The sequence below is a fragment of the Uncinocarpus reesii genome, genomic scaffold (assembly GCF_000003515.1).
Source record: "Uncinocarpus reesii 1704 scaffold_1 genomic scaffold, whole genome shotgun sequence".
NCBI lineage: Eukaryota > Fungi > Ascomycota > Eurotiomycetes > Onygenales > Onygenaceae > Uncinocarpus > Uncinocarpus reesii.
This window is the reverse complement of record NW_003052500.1, coordinates 5347498-5367070: the sequence shown is the minus strand read 5'-3', so window position 1 is coordinate 5367070 and position 19573 is coordinate 5347498. Positions and strand designations below refer to the sequence as shown.

The 19573-nt window shown below is 52.8% G+C and overlaps 7 protein-coding genes across 7 annotated transcripts; 5 read left to right on the top strand and 2 right to left on the bottom strand.

Moving 5' to 3' along the window:
* Window positions 1-347: 347 nt before the first annotated feature.
* Window positions 348-3342, bottom strand: UREG_02055 (uncharacterized protein; the record flags this gene model as incomplete). Its single annotated transcript, XM_002542493.1, has 6 exons — window positions 348-477; window positions 528-1824; window positions 1881-2311; window positions 2372-2669; window positions 2791-2868; window positions 3090-3342. The coding sequence occupies 6 exons, from the start codon at window positions 3340-3342 to the stop codon at window positions 348-350; spliced, it is 2487 nt and encodes an 828-aa protein (XP_002542539.1).
* A 1298-nt stretch (window positions 3343-4640) lies between these two features.
* Window positions 4641-5853, top strand: UREG_02054 (uncharacterized protein; the record flags this gene model as incomplete). The annotated part of the gene is made up of 6 exons (XM_002542492.1): window positions 4641-4781; window positions 4839-5031; window positions 5080-5181; window positions 5238-5588; window positions 5648-5743; window positions 5801-5853. The coding sequence occupies 6 exons, from the start codon at window positions 4641-4643 to the stop codon at window positions 5851-5853; spliced, it is 936 nt and encodes a 311-aa protein (XP_002542538.1).
* A 702-nt stretch (window positions 5854-6555) lies between these two features.
* Window positions 6556-9003, bottom strand: UREG_02053 (uncharacterized protein; the record flags this gene model as incomplete). The annotated part of the gene is made up of 1 exon (XM_002542491.1): window positions 6556-9003. The coding sequence occupies one exon, from the start codon at window positions 9001-9003 to the stop codon at window positions 6556-6558; it is 2448 nt and encodes an 815-aa protein (XP_002542537.1).
* A 1306-nt stretch (window positions 9004-10309) lies between these two features.
* UREG_02052 (uncharacterized protein) lies at window positions 10310-12164 on the top strand (the record flags this gene model as incomplete). Its single annotated transcript, XM_002542490.1, has 2 exons — window positions 10310-10679; window positions 10807-12164. 2 exons carry the CDS (start codon window positions 10310-10312, stop codon window positions 12162-12164), a joined length of 1728 nt encoding a protein of 575 aa, XP_002542536.1.
* An 878-nt stretch (window positions 12165-13042) lies between these two features.
* UREG_02051 (actin-regulating kinase 1) lies at window positions 13043-15912 on the top strand (the record flags this gene model as incomplete). Its single annotated transcript, XM_002542489.1, has 4 exons — window positions 13043-13874; window positions 13928-14025; window positions 14078-15638; window positions 15839-15912. 4 exons carry the CDS (start codon window positions 13043-13045, stop codon window positions 15910-15912), a joined length of 2565 nt encoding a protein of 854 aa, XP_002542535.1.
* Window positions 15913-16594: 682 nt separating this feature from the next.
* UREG_02050 (uncharacterized protein) lies at window positions 16595-17210 on the top strand (the record flags this gene model as incomplete). Its single annotated transcript, XM_002542488.1, has 3 exons — window positions 16595-16625; window positions 16686-16782; window positions 16856-17210. The coding sequence occupies 3 exons, from the start codon at window positions 16595-16597 to the stop codon at window positions 17208-17210; spliced, it is 483 nt and encodes a 160-aa protein (XP_002542534.1).
* A 753-nt stretch (window positions 17211-17963) lies between these two features.
* On the top strand, window positions 17964-18146 carry UREG_02049 (uncharacterized protein; the record flags this gene model as incomplete). Its single annotated transcript, XM_002542487.1, has 1 exon — window positions 17964-18146. The coding sequence occupies one exon, from the start codon at window positions 17964-17966 to the stop codon at window positions 18144-18146; it is 183 nt and encodes a 60-aa protein (XP_002542533.1).
* Between the last annotated feature and the right edge of the window lie 1427 nt (window positions 18147-19573).

Sequence of the window (19573 nt, the reverse complement as noted above, 5' to 3'; positions counted from 1 at the left end):
TACGCTGCTTGCATGGCGCTCATTTTATATACACCTTAACTACTATAGATTCGACACTATTCTTACAAGGGTATCGCACTGCTCTTCCGTCTGGCTCTCCTCAATCCGAAGCTGCATCCAGCTCCGGCGTGTCAGGCTCAAGGGCGAAACTGTTGCTGTGCTGGCAATTCGAAACATAATTCACGACGACTTTGCAGCCATTCGAGAAAGTGACCACTCCGCATCTCTTACATTTGCCCTCGTTATGATGAAGATGATCCATGGCGCTGTTGGAGAGAGAAAACCATCTGTTAGCACGCCTGCATTCTTTCAAAATGACAACCCGGACAGTATGACTCTGGGGTCACTCACGCAGCTATTTGGTTGCCCGTCAGCTCGCATTTTCCCTCGGGGCCCTGAACCATAACTCCACAGCCCATGAAAGACCGTTCAGGGGCAGCATAGCATGTCCCTCCGGAAACACATCTCGGCGTGTTCCTGCGCGCAACAGTCAGTGAGTGCCGTGAGAGGCCATGTATCATACTTACCCATAGAGTGTGTTTTCGACCAAGGCTGCTTTTGCCATCTGGCAGTCCGACCCAAGTTTGATGGCTGATTTGCACCTGATGGATCCCTTGCACGAATATTTCTGCTCGACGGGACCAGTGGGCTCGGGTCGCTTTCGCGTCGTCGTCGGTGTGTTCTGCGGCTCGAACATGAGTTTGCTTAGATTGTCTCGACGAATCTGTAGCGCCTTTTTCATGCATGCTGCTTGGGCGGGGTTTTCTTTATATTTTTTGTATGTGATGACCTCTCGTCGTTGCGTCTTGATCCCGTCACGCGAGTATGTGGTCGTCACCGTCGTGGGCTGCGCATCGCAAGCCGTGATCGTGGAGCAGATGGTGCTGGTCGTCGTCGAATATGTCGTTTCTTTCGGCGGCCTGACCTTGCTCACCATTTCCGTGCAGCGACGAGCCGTTTGCGCCTCGTCGCATCCGTCGTTCCCTGGCTCGCAACCGGACCCTGAGCACAGCCCGTTCCGACAGCTGCTTCCCTTGCAAGTGACGATTTTGCATCGCGGCCCCGTGCATTCCCATCCCCCAGAACAACTCGACCCGGAGCAAGGCTTGCAATCGGCGCCGATGCATCCAAAGGAGATGCATTTGGGGCCAATACATCTTCCATTGGACGAACAGTCGTCTCCAGCACATCCAGATCCCGTCCTACATTTCGGGCCGATACATCGTCCTTTTCGGCAGTCCGAGCCTGTGCAGGTCGTTATCTTACAGAGCGGACCAAGACAGATGCCATCAACACAGTCAAAGCCTATGCACCCGAAAGTAACGCAGAATATCCCAGCACATTCTCCATTTGAGCAGTCAGGGCCCTCACAACGACGCCGCTCAACGTCCCTATCCCGGTCTCTGTCGTTTTGATCCAGAAAATCATCTCCGTCTTTGCAGTCATAGCGGCAAGGTTCCTTGCAGAACTTTTTACACTTCTTCCCGCAGTCGTCCCCCTCGCACAGAGGACTAGGTGGCCCCTGGGTGTACGTGAGGGTGGGAAGTGGAGACTCTACTGGGTTGACGCTCCACCACGGAAAAGGCGGCGGAGTGATGGTCCTGGTGGTCACCGGGCGGGTGATAACTGTCACGGGCGGCACCACATCCGTTGTACTCGTGGTGCCCGACGTCGATTCAACGGGTCGGGTAACCGTGATCACAGTCTGATTGTCTGTTATGACGAATGGTGGAGGGAGAATGCTCGAGGTAATCTTATGCGACGTGGAAGTAACCTCTATGTCTGTGAGGATCCAGTTCCATACCTCGATCACGGTGGTGGTGACTATTGTCCTGGTTAGCTGTCTTGCGCTACTCTCTGACCTCTGCGCTGGTATGTACCTGGTGGTATTGTAAGGGTCGTGTTCAGAATCGTCCTCCCAAGACCTGTTGAGGTCGAGACTGCTCCCCCTGGCAGCGTGATCGTGATGGTGGTCGGCCAAGCTACCTCTAGAGATGTACTATATGGAGGGAAACTGATCGTGGTCGAAGAGCCTAATGGGATCGGCGGTAAGATAAAAGTGCATGGCGCAACACAAGCTATGTTTGGCTCAGACTCCGTGAATATGTTCGGCGAAATAAAGACATCGCCAGAGCCACTGTCGCTTCCGTCAGGGTTTGCTCCTTCGAGGTCGCTGCCGTTGAGCGTCTCAGGCCGGCCCAGAGTCCCAGGCCCTCCGAGGTCCAAGGCCCATGCAAAGGTGCCTCCCAAGCAACGTGCGTTTGCAAATTCGCCTTTTCGCCGCAATGTTTCTGCGTCGTCATACGAAACCCTATGAGGAGTCAGGTTATCTTGTACGTCTATATATCAACCGGATGCATCACAGACGCACCATTGGTCGCTGTCCCATGAAATCCACTTCACAGCCGCTTCTTGGTCACTTGCCGGGGTCAGTGATTTGGATTTCAGGATCCTGTTGATTTCATAGTTCGACAACACTCCGCTTTGTCCAGTGCACTCTCCGGCTTTGGCTCCACCGCTGGCCCTGCCTCTCCTGATAAACGCACATCCTGGCTGGTTACAACCAGGGTCTTTCAGGGTGAAAGATCTTCCATAAAACCCAAGCCCCAACGATACGACACCCGGGTCGACGCCGTTCCGCCATAGTAGGTCCAAGCCAGCTTCGATTTCTGCGAGATATCAGAATCAATACGAAAAAGAGTATGAATGAGCCCAGGGCACCAATACCTGTGAGGTTGCTGTGCGGGTTAACGACTTGTGGCGTCCAGGAAGTGAGTCCGTCCCAAGTACCGTGGATGTCGTAGCTCATGAAGTTGAACCAATCGACATATCTTTCCAGTCGTTGAATGTCAAATCCCTTCAAATACCCTAAAGGCTCATTAGAAGGAATCGGGACTTGCTACAGCAGGGGATACAAACAATACGAGGCCGGGATGGCAATAGTCAGGCCGTACTTGGATCCAAATTCCCTCCTACAGTCCTGTAACAGTGTCACGTAGTCTTCGAAATCCTCCGGTAGGCCACCTATTCAACAAGGATGATTAATAGCCAATTCTCTAATAAAGACGAGTAGGATCAGCGAAGCTCACCGCGCTCCCATGCAACTGGATACTCCCAATCTATATCAATACCATCAAATCCATACTTGTCCATCAGTTTAACAGCCGATTTAATAAATGCCTTTCGGTAAGAAGCACGGTGTGCCATGGTAGTAAAGATTCTACCGCCTGCATCCCATCCTCCAACTGAGATAAAGGTCTTGAGTGATGGTTTCCTCTTCTTAAGCCCGGTGAACGCTTTGAAAAGCCCTAGGTCGATATCGCTTTCAGGGACGAGCGTCATATCGTCTGGATTTATTTTGGCAAACGCATAATTTAAATGCTTGATACGTCAACGGCGGCCCTCAAAGCATTGTAGGAAGGGCTGCAAGCCGGCACCTACCGTCCATGGCTCAACATTGATTTTCGACGGATGTATTTCGTCGCATGGCCGCTGATAGCTCCAACTTTCAAAGTAACCGACATAGCGGCCGGATGCGGAACTCCCGGAACAAGACCTAAAGATATGGAATCAGCTCCTGATGGACAAATGGTGTGCGTTCTATGAATGTAAAGCACTTACGGCCTCTTAACCGCGTCGCATCCGTTTTGGCAGCCCTCGCCGCAAAACTCTGGAGAGACGCCGCAGAACCTAGCCAGGATACTCAGCATAAATGCTTTAAGACAAAGATCTGAGCCCGCAGGCATGGCCTCACCCCCATTCGGAGCAGCAGACGTTGAGAGGGCACTTCTCCTTTCCCTCAGGGGCATATTCTAGAAAACGTTAAAAATTCTGCGGCATCTTATCAAGGAAAAGAAGCACATGTTGGCCGGTCATGAGCTGTCACAGACGTACTTCCACATTCCGCTTGGGCATCACAGGAGGAAAGGCAAACGTCTGGATCGCAGAAGTCGGGCCCAAAGCCACAGTATCCGGACTTGCTGCAGCACCCTTGGCTGCACCTCTTCTCAGAGGAACATCTCCGCGTAAAAGCGGCGCTCGAAGTGGTCAACAGAAGGATGGTGAGCTGCAGTAAACACCTCATAGTTCCAACCAGGAGCTTATTGCTTGATCTGAGAGTGAGCAGACCACGAGGGCGTGAGGATATATAGAAACCAGCCCTATTGACAGCAACGTCCCATATTTTGCCGTTTCAGAGAGCTCTGACGGCTGCAGGTCCACTCGTACAACATTAGTGTCCACCAGAGAATCGCGATATGAGATTTTTTCGGTTGATACCCATTGCGGCAAAATTGCGCCCTCGTGCTTTAAACAGGTAATCTGCGATGGCGCGACATCAAGCGCAACGACTATCAGGAGTGAACTTGCCCTGCTAAGCACAGGGATCGGACGCTGTCACCATCTTCCCTTTTGGGATTCCAGTCGCAAATGACATACCCGCATTCCTTTATTCTGGTCGGCTTGCACGACATGATGAAGTGCGAGGCAGTGAAACATCTCCAAGGTCCAGGAAAAAACCATGCCGCCACGAGGAGACACCGGGAGTGCTCAGCGGATGGCAGATGCTATAAAGCGAGTTTTCCACATGGATTGGTCAACCCGAAGCACTCGTCGAAGAGCGCGTTGATATTTCCGCCACGATGAAGTTTTTAAGCTCTTTTAGGCTATTTTTGGCGGTTGATTTTTTGGCGCTGGTCTGTGGTCTGGAAATGAGCCCATATGGTTGCAGTCCTGAGGAGACAAATGTGCTAGACGCAGCCTATGGAGCTGTAAATTATGCTGTGAGTTTTTGTCTTTTGTCTAGACGAAAACACTGCTCTTACTGACTCCCAGGGCAGCTGATGCGTGCGATAGACCGCACAGAGCGGCTGATATATATACTTGAGGATGATTATGGCCCCGAGGACGAGATTCTCGGCTTCGACCGCTCGACGCTGATGGTTTTTGAAGCCATTTTCGGGCCGGTGTACTTTGGCACGGACCAGCCTGCTGAGCGCGAAAGGGGAATTGCGATAGTCCATCATATTCAGGGTCAGTTGCCAGTCTAGGTAGTCTGCCGTTGACACTAAAGCGGGCTAGATACACTCAGGAGGTATGACCGCGGATTCGAGGCACCCTCTTTCGTGGAGCTGAGATGCTCCGAAGACTGGGTACTTGCAGAGGCGCCGGAAGAAATGAATAGTATGCCCTCCTGATTCCTGGAGATTGACCCATGCAGCTTACCCACCTGACTTTAGTCGACCTCATCGAACCGGAAGCTTGGGACGATCGGCCTGCTCATCTGGGCGGACAAGTGATCTTCGAGACAAACGCGAACCAGCGACATAGGTGTGAAGATAGTGACTTGTATGCCTATAAGCTTTGGGTCCCGGATTCAACCTACGGAGGACACGACTTGCTAGTCTTCTGTCCCTCCACCTTCGCACGCATTTGGGAAGACCCTTCATATTCCATATCGCTAAGGGAGCTACGGTCAAGACAGTTGCCTGGCCACACGCCACTGGACGACATCTGCGACGGCAATCTTGCATGCTCGATGATTCACGAGTTAACGCACTCGGATGTCATAATGGAGGGTGAACCGCTGTGTAGGTGCATCCGGCGTACAAAAGCGGTTTCCCGTGTTTGGCTAATCCATGGATATCAGACGATGAAGTAGGACGCGATAACCGGCCGGCGTATGGATGGGTTCGCATCACGGACCTTGGGTGGCATTATCCCGAGAAGGCAGGGTCCAATGCTGGTAAGTCGGATCTATATGCTGCACTGTTACGACTCCCTGCTGACCCGAACCGAACAGACAGCTATACGTTCTATATACTCGGTGGGTTTGCCCTTCTCTCCAGCTCCTAGAATCAGACGCGGCTAACATGGTCCTGGCTAGCAATGACACTTGCTTCATACGACTGGTCTCAAGGGATTTCTCAGTCCCTGCCGCCCGACGCCAAAGGCCCCCTCCGTGGCAGACGCCGCCTTGTGTGGAACGACCTCAGCCAGGTGTGTGAAATCGCAGAGCCCCCGTTTCTGCAGCGGCGCGCCCCCAGCTGTAGGGCTCGAAAGGGGGGAAGCGTGTTGGGTATCCGGAGGGAGTGAAAGTTGGGAATTGGGAATTGGGAATTGTATCGCTGGAGAATTGCTGGCCCAATGTCGTTTAGCCAGCAGATAAAGATGTAACATACTCCTTCATAAGAATAATCACTGTTTTGTTTGCAAAAGTCAACAGATGTTTGTAATTTTTTTTAGGAGAATATATCATACATGACTCTTTTCTGATGGGAATATTCAAGTATCAAACAAGGAGACTCTCTTCCAGTGCATCTCACTCTGAACTCCATCGCTAATGATCCAAACTAGACGCCAACTCACAAAACCCGTGTAGGAAGAGGACATGCGTGAAAAGTGAAGATGAGGGAACAGGAGGTGCAGCGCCTGCTTCTCACGATATTCTTGCTTGCATCGCCGGGGGCAACGGGGAACTCAGCTGCTCACCATCTTCTTCAGACAAGAAACAAAACTCACTCTTGTCATCATCTTCATCGCCATCTGCCCGCTCTGCTAATACCCCAAGTTGGAGATGATCGAGTGTGTCTCATTCAACGGTAAGCCGCATATTCCCAGCGCGCGGGCCTGGCTTCCTTTGCGCAGTCGCTGAAGCCCAACGGCGACTTTCCAGGCTTCAGTCTCCGGCACAACAAACACATATCGCTTGCCTTCCTGGTCGCGCAGACTGGCTCGGACAACGTGGAGGCCTCGCGGCGCTTGGGCTGTCTGTTCCTCGACGAGTTTTGCGTCAACACTGTGCCCACTAGAGCGTGCACCACCACCATCACCACTGGCTTCCAACCGGCACTGGTTCTTGCAGGCCTTGAGCAAGGCTGCGAGATACGCGTCTGAATCCCCGCTGCTGGGACTCTTGGACGCGTGCGACGTGCCGAGGCGGAAAGGACTGAACTTGGAGCCATTTGGGCGGGCGGGTGGCGGTGGAATTGCACCAAGCAAGGGGCACCATACCTCTACCAGTTTCATCGTCCATGCCTTGATGTCCCATTCCCGCTGCGCGACGCCTCTCACGTCGTCGTCGACAAACATGCCTTCGGTCGTGATGCGCAGGATCAAGCCATCTGTGACCACGCCTTGTCCTGATACCAGCTGCGCTATTGGCGTTCTCATAAACGCGTTGTTGAATGAGTATACGCCGTGGATAACAACCTTATCAGGGTTCTTGGTACTATACGGACCTCTCCGTGATGGCGGCGGTGTTGTCCTTGCGGTTGTCTGTGACGCATACGTTGATTCTGAGAACACTGATGATGCAGACGACTGCTTATTGACGCCGGGTCGGGGGCGGTCGTACGGGCGAAACGAATAGGCATCGTCATCCGTGGTGGTCTTTGCACTCGCATGCGGTGCTCTCGGTGTCGAAGGCGCTTTGGGCTCTGCTTTTGGCGTTTGAACGGACTGAGGCCGCGACGCTGCTCTTGCAGCTGCCTCCTTCTCTGCAGCAGCCGCCTTTGCCGCTTGCTGGGCCTCCTTTTCTGCGGCAAGCTTCTCGGCGGCGGCTTTCTCAGCAGCGCGCTTTGCAGCAGCCGCCTCTCTCGCAGCAGCAAATCTCGCAGCCGCTTCTTGTCTGGCTTTCTCCTTTGCCGCTTTTTCGGCCGCTTCCTTCTCAGCAGCCTCCTTCTCGGCGCGTTCCTTTGCTCGTTTTTCCTTCCATTCACGAAAGTTTTTCTCTCTTGCCTCCTTGTCTCGCTGTTGTTGCTCTTCACGCGCAATTCTCTCTTGTTCCTCTTGTTTACGTCTCTCGTCCTCTGCTCGTTTCTTTCGGAACTCCTCCATCTTCCTGCGGATCTCTTCCTTTCGCCTCATTTCTTCCCTGGCTCTTTCCCAGTCAGACTTTTGCCTATCTTGTGCAGGTTTTGCCTCAGTATTGGATGGCTGGGGAGGGGCGGGAGTATCTTGTTTTGGCTCCGGCTTTGGCTCTGGCGGCGGCTGGGGCTTTTGCTCGGGCCTGGGTTCGGGTTCGGGTTTGTGGTCGGGCTTAGGCTCCGGCTTCGACTCAGGTTTTGATGCGGGTTCTGGCCTAACCTCTGGTTGAGGTTTCGGCTCAGCTCTAGGCTGAGGTTTGGGCTTAGGTTCCGGTGCTGGCTCTGGCTCTGGCTCAGGTTCAGGTTTGGCTTCCGGTTCGGGTGCGGGCTTTGGCGCGGGCTTAGGAGGAGGCGGGGCAGGGGAGGGTGCTCGTTGAGGCTTGGGGTTATCTCTCGGAGGTTCTGGTTGAGGGGGAGGAGGAGGTGGTGGTGGTGGAGGTGGTGCTGATGATCGTGGTGGAGGAGGCCGTGGAGGTGGAGCAGCGTTTGCTCCTGGATACTGCGCGCCGGCATAATATTGATGGCCGCCAGGGAATTGGCCCCCAGGATATTGCCCGCCAGGATACTGAGGACCAGCGTTCGGAGGAGGTCCACCAAATCCGGCACCAGGATACTGGCCGCCAAAATTCTGATATCCTCCCGCGGACGGATTTGGACCACCGCTTGGAGGCGGACCACTAGCCGGCGGCGGGCGGGGAGGAGGACCTCGTGGACCACGGCCCCCGTTCGGTGAGGTAGGCCTTTCGCGATTTCGAGGTTTCGGGGAGCTGCCTTCAGTTTGGGTTCTGCCGACAGTCCAGCAAATCACTCCCACGCCGATCACAAGCATGAAGACACCCATGCCTCCACTTTGAACAACAGTCGCAAACCAATTCTTCAATACAGGCAAGACATTAACATATAGAACCACGCCTAACAGGGTGGCGGCAACTCCGGCCAAGAAACTATTCCTGTGGCATTGCAGCGACGGGAGGTAGAGGAATCCAGAGCCCGAAGAATGAGGAGGGATGATGAAGATATCGTATGGCCCGTCAGGTAAATCCGATGCTTTTCGATATTGTCCGTCTTCTGCTGCCCCGTCTGCAGTCGTTCTCGGGTTTGCCCCATGAGGGGGTGGTGGTGGAGGTGGACCGTCCATGTTGCAGAGAAATCCAGACTTTTCGGCAAGGAAGCGGTCTTCCTACCGCACTACACAATGGTTAAGACAAAAGGTTGTGTACCGTTCGATCTGTGCGATTTGAGGGACGCTTCTTCATGGTTATGCAAACATGTGGCAACGCGATCGTTTCTGGCAGTTGGAGTGACACTCGTTGAGAAAAGACAGCAAGTGCGAGAAGAAGAATCCCGAAAAAGGTTGATTGGAAAGAGACGAGCCCAAGTCAAGGCGATTCAGCAGTGGTAGAGGGCAGACGAGATTGCGCTCCACGCCAGGTCAGTGTCGCGGGATGAGGGAATCCAAAACAAACCGCGGGGTGATAGCAAGAGATGCGAGCAAGGCCAATGCAGTGGTGGTGAGCGAATCGAAAGCGATCTTCAGCGGATTTGAATGTGTGTTTTGGAAGAGTGGCACAGGAATTAAGCCGAATCGAGGAAAGATCCAAGGGTTCTCGAGTCTTTACTGGGTCCAAGACAGCAGGCAAACGTCAGTTGGTCAAGGATTAAGACACCAGCAAAGATCAACAAATGCGTCGAAGGTGACAAAATTCCGACCAGAATGTTGACTGTTGGACGGGACGTTGCGTGACAGCCTGGAAGAAAAGCCAACGGCTGCGCACCTCCAATCGGATCAGAGGGACGAATCTCCTCTGAAGGTGGGCGGGCCGTTGCCGCGATCCAATGATGAGTTAAAATAAAAAAAAACCTGACAGATTTCGACCAACTTTGCAAACACAGGGGATTCTCAAGAGGCAGCAATCGAAGCGAGCAATAATAATGACAAAAGATGGAATATCTACAGGCATAGATCGACTGTTATTGTTTTATTTTATCCCATAAGCCAGCACTTCAAACGAGGAGGAATGTTGGGCTGCAGCATTCGTCAACAGAATACCCAAGTTAGCTTGAAGCCAGTCGTACCATACAAAGTCCAAAGCTGGGAGACGGCGGATTATAACAGCTGCCACAGCATTTACTGCGTTTCTTCCGGGATGGCAGTCTGATATTTGTCTCAGCAATCATAAAGTCCAATTGTTGAAGTTGTTCAGATGCAGTGATTGTTTGTTTTGGTATTTCTGTTTTGGGCCGGCCCGCGAGGTACCCGCTTATTGGCCAACCTTAAATTAAGTGGGCCAGGTTCACAAGATGGCACTAGGCTATATTTGGCTAGCGTCTCCCATATATCTGCTTACCTAATCGCCGCTCGTCCTGCCCGAATTGCCGATGTTTGCGGCGGGCGTTGTTTCGGATCTCATGCCCCTTGGGTGGACTGCGGGTCGAAGAGCACGATGACAGGGACACTGCACGATGGGCTCACGCGCAGTACTGTCCGGAAAATAGACCGTATCCTCTTGCCGTTTCTATCACTCCTTTTCCTGGTAAACTCCCTCGACCGGTCCAATATCGGAAATGCCGAAACCGCTAATTTCACCCGGGATGCTGGCTTGCAAAAGGAAGATTTAAACGATGCGGTGGCGTGGTTCTTTGTGTTTTTCGTTGCGCTACAGCCGGTGGGTGCCGCTGCCGGGCGGAAATTTGGTATGAGTATCTGGGTGCCGAGTGTGATGACCCTGTGGGGTATCTGTACGTTGCTCCATATCTGGGTGAGCAAGCGGTGGCAGTTGATCTTGCTTCGCGTGGTTCTCGGGTCGTTGGAAGGTGAGGTTTCTCTGAGATTTACATCGCGCACGATGATTTTCGCCCCAAGAAATCTTGCATTAGCTGAAGCTGGGAGCGCTTCCGTCACAGCTTATAGTCCCATGCTGATCTGGTGGACGTTTCCTAGCGGGCTTCTATCCCACGGCTGTGTCATACCTATCTCTCTTCTATACCAGATATGAGTTTGGCCGGCGGCTGGGGCTATTCTACGGCTCATACGGCGTGGCCGGCGCACTGGGTGGTTTCATCGCATTTGTCGTATTTTCTCGGTTTCCAAGTGGCAGAGCGCCATCGACGGTGCAGCTCGAATCCGATGACTCTTGGAAGCCATGGCAAGTTTTGTTTGCAGTTGAAGGGTCCTTGACGATTGTGACCGCCTTGATTGGCTTTCTATGGCTGCCGAAAAGTGGAGGTACCGCGTGGTTTCTATCTCGGGAAGAACGGAAATGCGCTGAAGCCCGCGTCAATGCTGATCGCGAAATAGCCTCTTGCCATGGCTCTGGTATGACTAGGGTGACAGATAGTCTGTCGGGGCAAGAAGGGGAACAATCGCGTCGATTGCTCGAAGACGACCGGACTCTTCGCGGGAACTGGCATATACGTGATAGCAATAATTTCACGGCTGATGCCGGGATTTCGAAGTCAGAAATCCTTTCCGTTGTGTTGTTCTTGCCCATGGTCCTCCCGATCCTCCTCCTCAATATCGCTTCTGCCATTCCGAGTACAGGGTTTTCAATATTCCTACCGATCGTCCTATCTTCATCGAAAGTGGCATCGCCACTACACGCCAATATACTCACTGTGCCTCCGTTCCTCCTGGCTTCAGTGACGCTTTATATCTTTATGCATTGGAGCGACAAATCACGCAAACGCTTTGTTCCCATCTTTGCCAGCCTTTGTGTCATCATGGCCGGGCTCGCCCTGACTCTCTTATTTTCACCGCCCTCTACCTCCATCGGGTCTGTGATATTGTATCTTTGTATGTGTTTACTGTTGAGCGGCTGTTTCATACCGAGCCCGCTCACCGTGGCGTGGTATGCCGGGAACATCCCCGATCCAGGAAAACGGGCCATTGTCCTTGGTATCAATGGCTATGGAAATTTAGCCGGGATATTTGCAGCTCAAATATTCGCCCCAAAGTATCAGGAGGATAGTTTTCGCACGCCCTTCTTGATGACTTTTGGCACCACGCTCTTGAGTCTGATTGGGTTTGTCGGGCTGAGGATTATGCTTCGGATGATCAATGATGCACGGAAACAGTATTTGCACCGCTGGTCGGAGGGTGATCTGGCGGATGAACACGATTCGGGATTGGGTGGAAAGCAGCACTGGGGCGAAGGCGCACCCCCCTTGGTCGTCGTTGGGGGCGGGCTATGGGATAAGTATGTGAGGCTTCTGGTTGGCGTGAAACTACTTGGTATGGACATTGACTCGGCCCTTGCGAGGCGGGGAGATGAAAAGATGACATTTACTTACGGGTATTGATGTTCAAGTGCTTGGATGTGTTTTTTGGGCAGTGGTATAAAAGGGGTGTTGTCGCGCTGTAGTGTGATCAAGGTTCAGGCCTGAGCAGCGAACAGTAGCTGTCAGAAAATCATGAAACGGCCAGTTGGGCTCTGTTTCATCTCCTGCATTCTTTAGTAGGCATCCGGGCACCGTCGAAATGTGTCCGCATGCTATTATTGCAAAACGCATGGTCTGAGCGTGTTGGCAGGCAGGGACAGGAGGCCAGGCAGCGAATTAACTAGCGTCACGGAGTAGTGTCGACAATCAGCACAGATATAAACGAGTCCCTTATCTCCATCGTCTCTCCCTCCAGACCTACCTCGCCGCTGCTCCATGATTTCATCTCGCCGTCGCCTCCGATCGTCTGATGTTCTCACCAGGAACATTACATACATACCCACATGACCTGTTATACCGCAAAGTTACCAGCGATACCGCCGCAAAAGTCCCGTATTTCGGTACCGGAGGCTAGGTTCGCGCCCCCTGATTGGCTGTAATTTTTCGACGGTCAGGTTGCCTCCGTATTGGCCGTCTGCTGAGCAGCTCCCCTGCCATCATCATCCTCGACAACGGCTGAGCAAGTCACTGCCCAAGCACGCCGATATCCCTTTTGGCAGATACACGGCTGTTCTACTTTGGATCCTCATAATCATCCTCAATGCAGCGCCTTTTGTGATTTAGCTACCCCGCGTCAACGGCCGCCGTCGTGTCCTAGCTATCCCTCCCAGCCGAGCACCTGGATGTATGCTGTCTCCCAACGTCAACGCTCTTCGACTCGCCCACGACCGCACGAATCATCCCCTCGATTTTCTTGATCAGTTCAGACACAAACTGGCTAAAACAAACCCTACCCCCCGATGGCCTCCGCCGCTGCAGCGCCCGCCGGCACTTTCATGCCAGGGACAAAGGTGCAGGTTGGAAGTCACCGTGTCGTCATAGAGAAGTACCTCTCTGAGGGAGGCTTTGCGCACGTCTATGTCGTCCGCCTCCCGCAACCCGTCGATGACTCTGAAACTGCCGTGCTCAAGCGGGTCGCTGTTCCCGATAAAGCGGCACTCGCGAATATGCGGACAGAAGTCGAGACGATGAAGAAGCTAAAAGGGCACAGGCATATCGTTACCTATATCGACTCTCACGCTTCACAGCTACAAGGAGGCGGATATGAGGTGTTTTTGCTCATGGAATTCTGCGCCGGGGGTGGATTAATTGACTTCATGAACACGAGGCTTCAGAATCGGTTGACGGAAACCGAGGTGTTGAAGATCTTCACAGACGTGGCGGAAGGTGTTGCTTGCATGCATTACCTCAAGCCTCCCCTCTTACACAGAGATTTGAAGGTGGAGAATGTGTTGATTTCTCTCAACGGCTCGTCGTGTTTCTACAAGCTGTGCGATTTTGGATCAGCCGCCCCGCCACGCCCACCCGCTACCTCTGCTGCCGAGGGGCGCCTTATCGAAGACGATGTCCAGCGGCACACGACTTTGCAGTATCGAAGCCCTGAGATGATTGATGTATACCGAAAGCACCCAATCGACGAGAAGAGCGATATCTGGGCATTAGGCGTTTTGCTATACAAGCTTTGCTACTACACCACTCCCTTCGAAGAGGTTGGGCAGATGGCAATTCTAAATGCCAGGTTCAAGTTCCCCGCATATCCGCAATTTTCCGACCGGTTAAAACTGTTGATAGGTAGGTTGCGACCGCTTATTGTGTTATAGCCTGGTCTAACTATCTGTCTGAAGCCTCCATGTTGAAGGAACACCCTCAAAACCGCCCCAACATCTACCAGGTTCTGCGTGAAGCTTGTCATATGCGAGGAAAGGAAGTCCCAGTCCGAGACGTAAGTACACATTTCTGTTTACCGGCAGTCAATACATTCTCATGTATCATAGATTTATTCCGGACGTTCGCAGTCCGAAGCGCGGCTCAACCAAAAGCTCCCAACGCCTGCCGAGACACCAAAAATTGGTGCTGTATTCTCCCCGCCCATGCAGGAAACCCAGATAATACCTGAGATTGCGCCGATGAGGAGAGGGCGGCCATCGAAACCTACTTCTGCTCAACATTCAGCGAAACCGAGCCCCTCCCCTCTCCGAGCCGCGGCGGCTCATGACCCATTTGCTGCGCTTGATGGTGGAGCCAAATCGACGCATCCTGACGAACTGTCCAGCAGGTTCCCAACACTGGACCAGTTTACCCTAATTCATGAGAAAAGCGGGAAATTCGACTTCGAGCCCGCGGTGGCTGCTGACCAAAACGCCCCGACAGAAGACCTTTCCAAAAGAATTACCAATGCTCTTGCAGACGATGCGTTTGTCAAGCCCGCTACTGTTCCTCCTTCCCGGAGTCCCGCACTGGCAGCACAGCCTGCAAAACCCCCGCGCCCGCTCACCGAGGAGAAAACGACTCAAGCCAACATTCGCCCATCTCAACAAGCACCAATCTATCAGCCTGTTCCTCAAAAACCAGCCATGGTATCCACCGGTACTATGACATCCCCATCTCCACCACTACGACCTTCCGATCATACACCTCTTCCTTCTCGACCCACGAATAGGCTACTAGAAGGGTCGCATATTAAACGCCAATCATGGGACCATGGACTCAATATATTGAACAAATCGCGCGAGTTATTGGGCCGGCGATCCTCAAAAAATCTATCATCAGAAGACCTTCCCAGATCACCAGTGTCCTCACGTCCATCCTTAGAAGGGTCGCGTCCATCCGCGCTTGATATCAACGAGTCGTTGACCACTCGTTCTAAATCCGCCAATGCGAAATCCCGGCCCTCTAGTGCATATATCGGGTCTAAAGTTGAGTATTTGCGAGACCGGGATGGTTCTTCCTCCAATTCTTATGATTCTGGCTCTCCACGGGAACCAAATGATGATTCTGAGCTGTTGCGCCCGGTAAGGTCGGAAACAGACCGTAACATTTCATCTGACGTCGGCTACTTACGAGCGAAGGAGGAGGAAGAGCTGAGTCGAAAACAAGAAAAGCGTCTCAGCTCGGGATCCAAACACATTAAGCGATCGAGTTTATCATCGTTATCTCTATCCGGGACCAAGACATTATTAGCTGGTCGTTTCGGGGATGCATTCCGTCGATTTGAAAACAATGCGTCTCAGGAACTTAAAAGCCCATCTCTGGAAGACAGAAATGCCGAGCTTAGTCCCATTATAGGATCGGAGGTTGCCGATATGAGTGATGATGGTCGAGGATTTAATGAAGAGGACTTGTCACCTGAGACACGCCGGGAGCTTGAACGACGCCGATTGTCCGAAGAAGAAAAGCGAGTGGCCGATGCTGCAGCGGAATATCGACAGCGAGTGAGCGAGAAAGGAGGCCTGGGTGGGGCAGCCGAAGGGCCCAGGTCATCAACAATACAGAATAAGGTCCAGTCTCTCTTCAAAGACACCTCCAAACCCTCGGTCAGAACTGCTTCGGGCTATGGTCGGTTTACTGATGCAGATGCTGCTTTGCAGGCAAAGCAGTTTGAGCGACCGCTTTTAGAGAGACCTCCGTCCTTGATCACACGAAAACCGACGATTCCTCCACCAAACCAGGATCATGGCTCGAGGCCCGCCTCAAAAGATACAAATAGGCCCGTCGGATTTCCTCAGCACCCAACTGACCAGCCCTCGTCGCCACAGTCGCCCTTCCCAGCCCGTCATGGCCCCCGCCCGGCTGCACCTCCAAAGCCAAAGAGTTTACGAAGCCACGCTGAGATGCCAACCGGCCCCAGCCCGGAGAGTCGCCTGTCATTGGATCGCAAACCCTCTAATCCAAAAGAAGATTGGGAAATCAGCTTTAGCCGGCGGTATCCAAGTTTATCAGGGCTTGAACTCGTTGAGACTGAAATAGAACTACCCGCTGCCACAACCAAAGTCCCCTTGGTGCGCACGAAAGAAGTATAGTTAATAACAACACTGTGAGATATCTATATATGTGTTTTTTGATAGATGATGATGAGCTCTGGCGGAAGCTTCGTCTGTATACATTCTCGCGCTGCATATAATCATCTTTGCGTTTCCTCGAGCTCTGGTTATTTCAGACGAGGAATTTGGGACTTTTTGTTCTGTGGATATTGTCTTGTACTTGAAGTCTCCGTCGAATCTCTTGGTATAGACGACGCCCTGACGGCATGGCACTTCCAGTATGTGGCCGTTCGTCTTCGCGTATAAGCATTCTGAGCGGATATTTTTTGCCTGTTCTGTTTGGCACCCATTATCATAACTCAATAGGGGCAATTTTTCAAATGGTCTGGCTGAACTGAATGTATATTATCTTCATTGTATCTGGTTGATAGTTGAGTTTATCATGCCAAGCCTAGCTCCTTTAACGAATATCTCCAGGCAGCTCATTCAGCGCTCAACATTGCCTACGTCAAGCATCTCCTCTTTGCGATCATGGCTCCGGTGACATTAAGCCAGGTTGATGGTGAGCGACTACTTCTGAACCAACCTGAAGAGCATCAGCCGAACTGACTTCTGTCTCAAGAGGACTTGAAGGACGTCATCCAGAACTTCTTCGAGATCCAATCCGCCATCCACGGCTACTTGGGCCCCGAGACCCAACAGGAATTAGTCAAAAAGCTGTTCGTCAACCCATCTCATAGATCAAGACGAGCTTCACGAGTGTGGACAGCTAACCTGACCAAACCCACAAAGGAAATCCCTAACAATCTCTCTTCAGACGCTCTCCGCCCACTCCGCCCCCGATCCTTCGTATGTGCCACCCGCACCATCCCGGACCGCGCTCTCCTCCCCTGATCCTCCCCTACAGAGCATCCAGCTACCTCCCGAGATAATAGACTATGTCGACGCAGCGCGCAACCCGGACATTTACACGCGAGAGTTTGTCGAGCTGGTGCAGAAGTCTAATCAGGATTTGAAGGGGAAGATGGAGGCATTCGCGAGCTTCAGGGATGTACTGGCGAAGGAGATGGCTAGTGCGATGCCAGAGTGCAAAAAGGAGGTGGAGAAGGTGGTGAAAGCGACTGGGGGCAAACTGGAAGGGCCCTGAGCTTGGAAGAGGATTTTGTTTTGTTTCAAGGCAGCCCTGACGAGATGGGGCCTTTTTGACAACACGCTGCTGGGATACATTGTGACAGGTACAATCGCGCAGGCTCAGCGGTCCACAAGATGGTGTTTGCGGAAGTTTGGGGACGGGGCTCAAGGAGCAAGAGGGTTGTCGTGCGCTCTCTACTACTTGAAGTGACAATCTAACTCGGGCGATAGAAGCATGCGACCTGTACGCGAAGGCCCTGCTAAAGGCTTTCCTTACGGGAACAGTCTGAGGCTTGGGATGCATCTTGGTTCGTCGGTATTCTTCATCGACATCTCACCTTTTGATTGCCCCTTTCCCTTTGACGCACTCGGTTTCCAGTGAAGACCCTCATACGCCCGGCCACCCACTTGGTGCTGGCTTGCACGACATCTTTGTGCAGCGAGGAGTCTTTGAAGACGGTTAGAGGAGACGAGCACAATCGGGCAGTTCAAATGAAATGAAGCTTAAATGACCTGCATCTGCCTCGCACCCTGGTCGTAGATTCCAGGGGTATTGTGACATTCATGATTTAAAACATAAGTAGTAGCAATCAGAACAAACCCGCCATTCTTTCTGCACGCGAAACACCAGGTAGTACAATCACGGCAGCAAACCAAGATATCACTGATCCTTCAAAATTGTTCACCAGCCTCGGGTTCGCCGCTCGCGTCGGGTGGCATCCAGGCTCTGGTTCCCGATGCCGCACCAATTCCCAACCCAGCACACACGATGGCTTCACCGCACATTGTCGACGCGATGAAGACGGCCACCGCTACTGGGCAATCACGGAGCCCACATCTCGAATATGCGATGAGCCAGGTGCCAGCCGGTTCGCCTTGCCGCAACGTATCCAGCCCGATCTTGACCGACGACGGTGGATATCAGGTCCACTTCGCCATGTGGGCTGATTAGTTGCACAACCGCGATTCTTTTTCAACTGGATGCCAAAATCCTCCGTTTCTGACGGGCCACTGCTGCCGGCACACGTCGAATAGGCTTCCCACAACTCCACATGCCTCTCCGGTGTCAGCTTTTTAAAAACCTCTGCTCGCCCTCCCCCCCGCCGCCGCCTGTCTTCGCGTGCCCCGGGCCCCCTTGACGCGGGGATAATCTTTTTCTTGCAACTTCTTCGATATGACCTTGATCGTTCCCGTCGATGGCATCCCCGACGGTGCCGGTTAGCGCAAATTCGACCGTGTCTCGCTAATCCGTCGTTGAGAGGAAACACGATCCCTTCCTTTGCGGGAAGGGGTCGGGCATGGCGGCGGGGATGGGGTACGACGGCTTGACTGGGCCGTATGAAGGGACCAGTTTTGCGGTAAAAGTCGCCATTGCGACGTTTATCGGAATCGCGTGGTATAATGCGGTTGAGCTTTGCGTGCTCGTCTTTGTCACTTTCACGCGATACCACGGACTCTACTTTTGGAGCTTGCTCGTTGCCGGCGTTGCGGGGTGTTGCCCTATTCGGTTGGGTACCTGATCAAATTCTTTGGGCTGATGGGCTCCGTTTGGCTCTCGGTGGTCTTCATTACGATCGGCTGGTGGTGTATGGTTACTGGCCAGTCGTTCGTGCTCTATTCTCGCCCTACACCTGGTGCAGCGGGATCGGAAAGTGCTGCGGCGGGTTTTGGCCGTCATCATCGCCAATGTTGTCCTTCTTCACATCCCGACGACGGTCTTGACTTTTGGGTCCAACTTGAGTGCGAGCCACCGGTTTATCGCGGCATATTCAGTCATGGAGAAAATACAGATGACGGGCTTCTGTCTGCAGGAACTCCTTCTCTCAACGCTTTACATCATCGAAGCGATTAAAATCCTACGTCTATCCTCGGAAAATGGGAACCGGAGGATCATGTATCAGCTGCTCAGCATCAACCTGATCTTCATCATCATGGATCTGGGGATACTGGGTACTGCATACGCCAGTTATTACGCAATAGAAACAACCCTCAAAGCGACAATATACAGTATCAAACTGAAACTCGAATTTGCGGTCCTAGGGAAACTCGTTCGTCTGGTCAACTCCCATTCCTGGAACCCAGACTTCAACCACGGCCCGAATGGATTGCCTGATTTCGTGGACGCCAGCCGGCTGACGAGCGATGTGACTCGCGCGCCGACTTCAAGAGCCGGGCCCCCCAAGGCACCGTGGGAATTCCCCGGGGACTCGGAAATCCTTACAAATGGAAACAACGGCTCACAGCAGGGTGCTGGACAGACAGTGCCGACCATGCACCCAGGTCCGTGGAGTCCACAGGTCTCAGGGGGCTCTGCGACGCCGGTGGATATCGTCTCGGCCGTCGCATGGGGTCACCGCGGAAGACCGAGTCAAACAATGA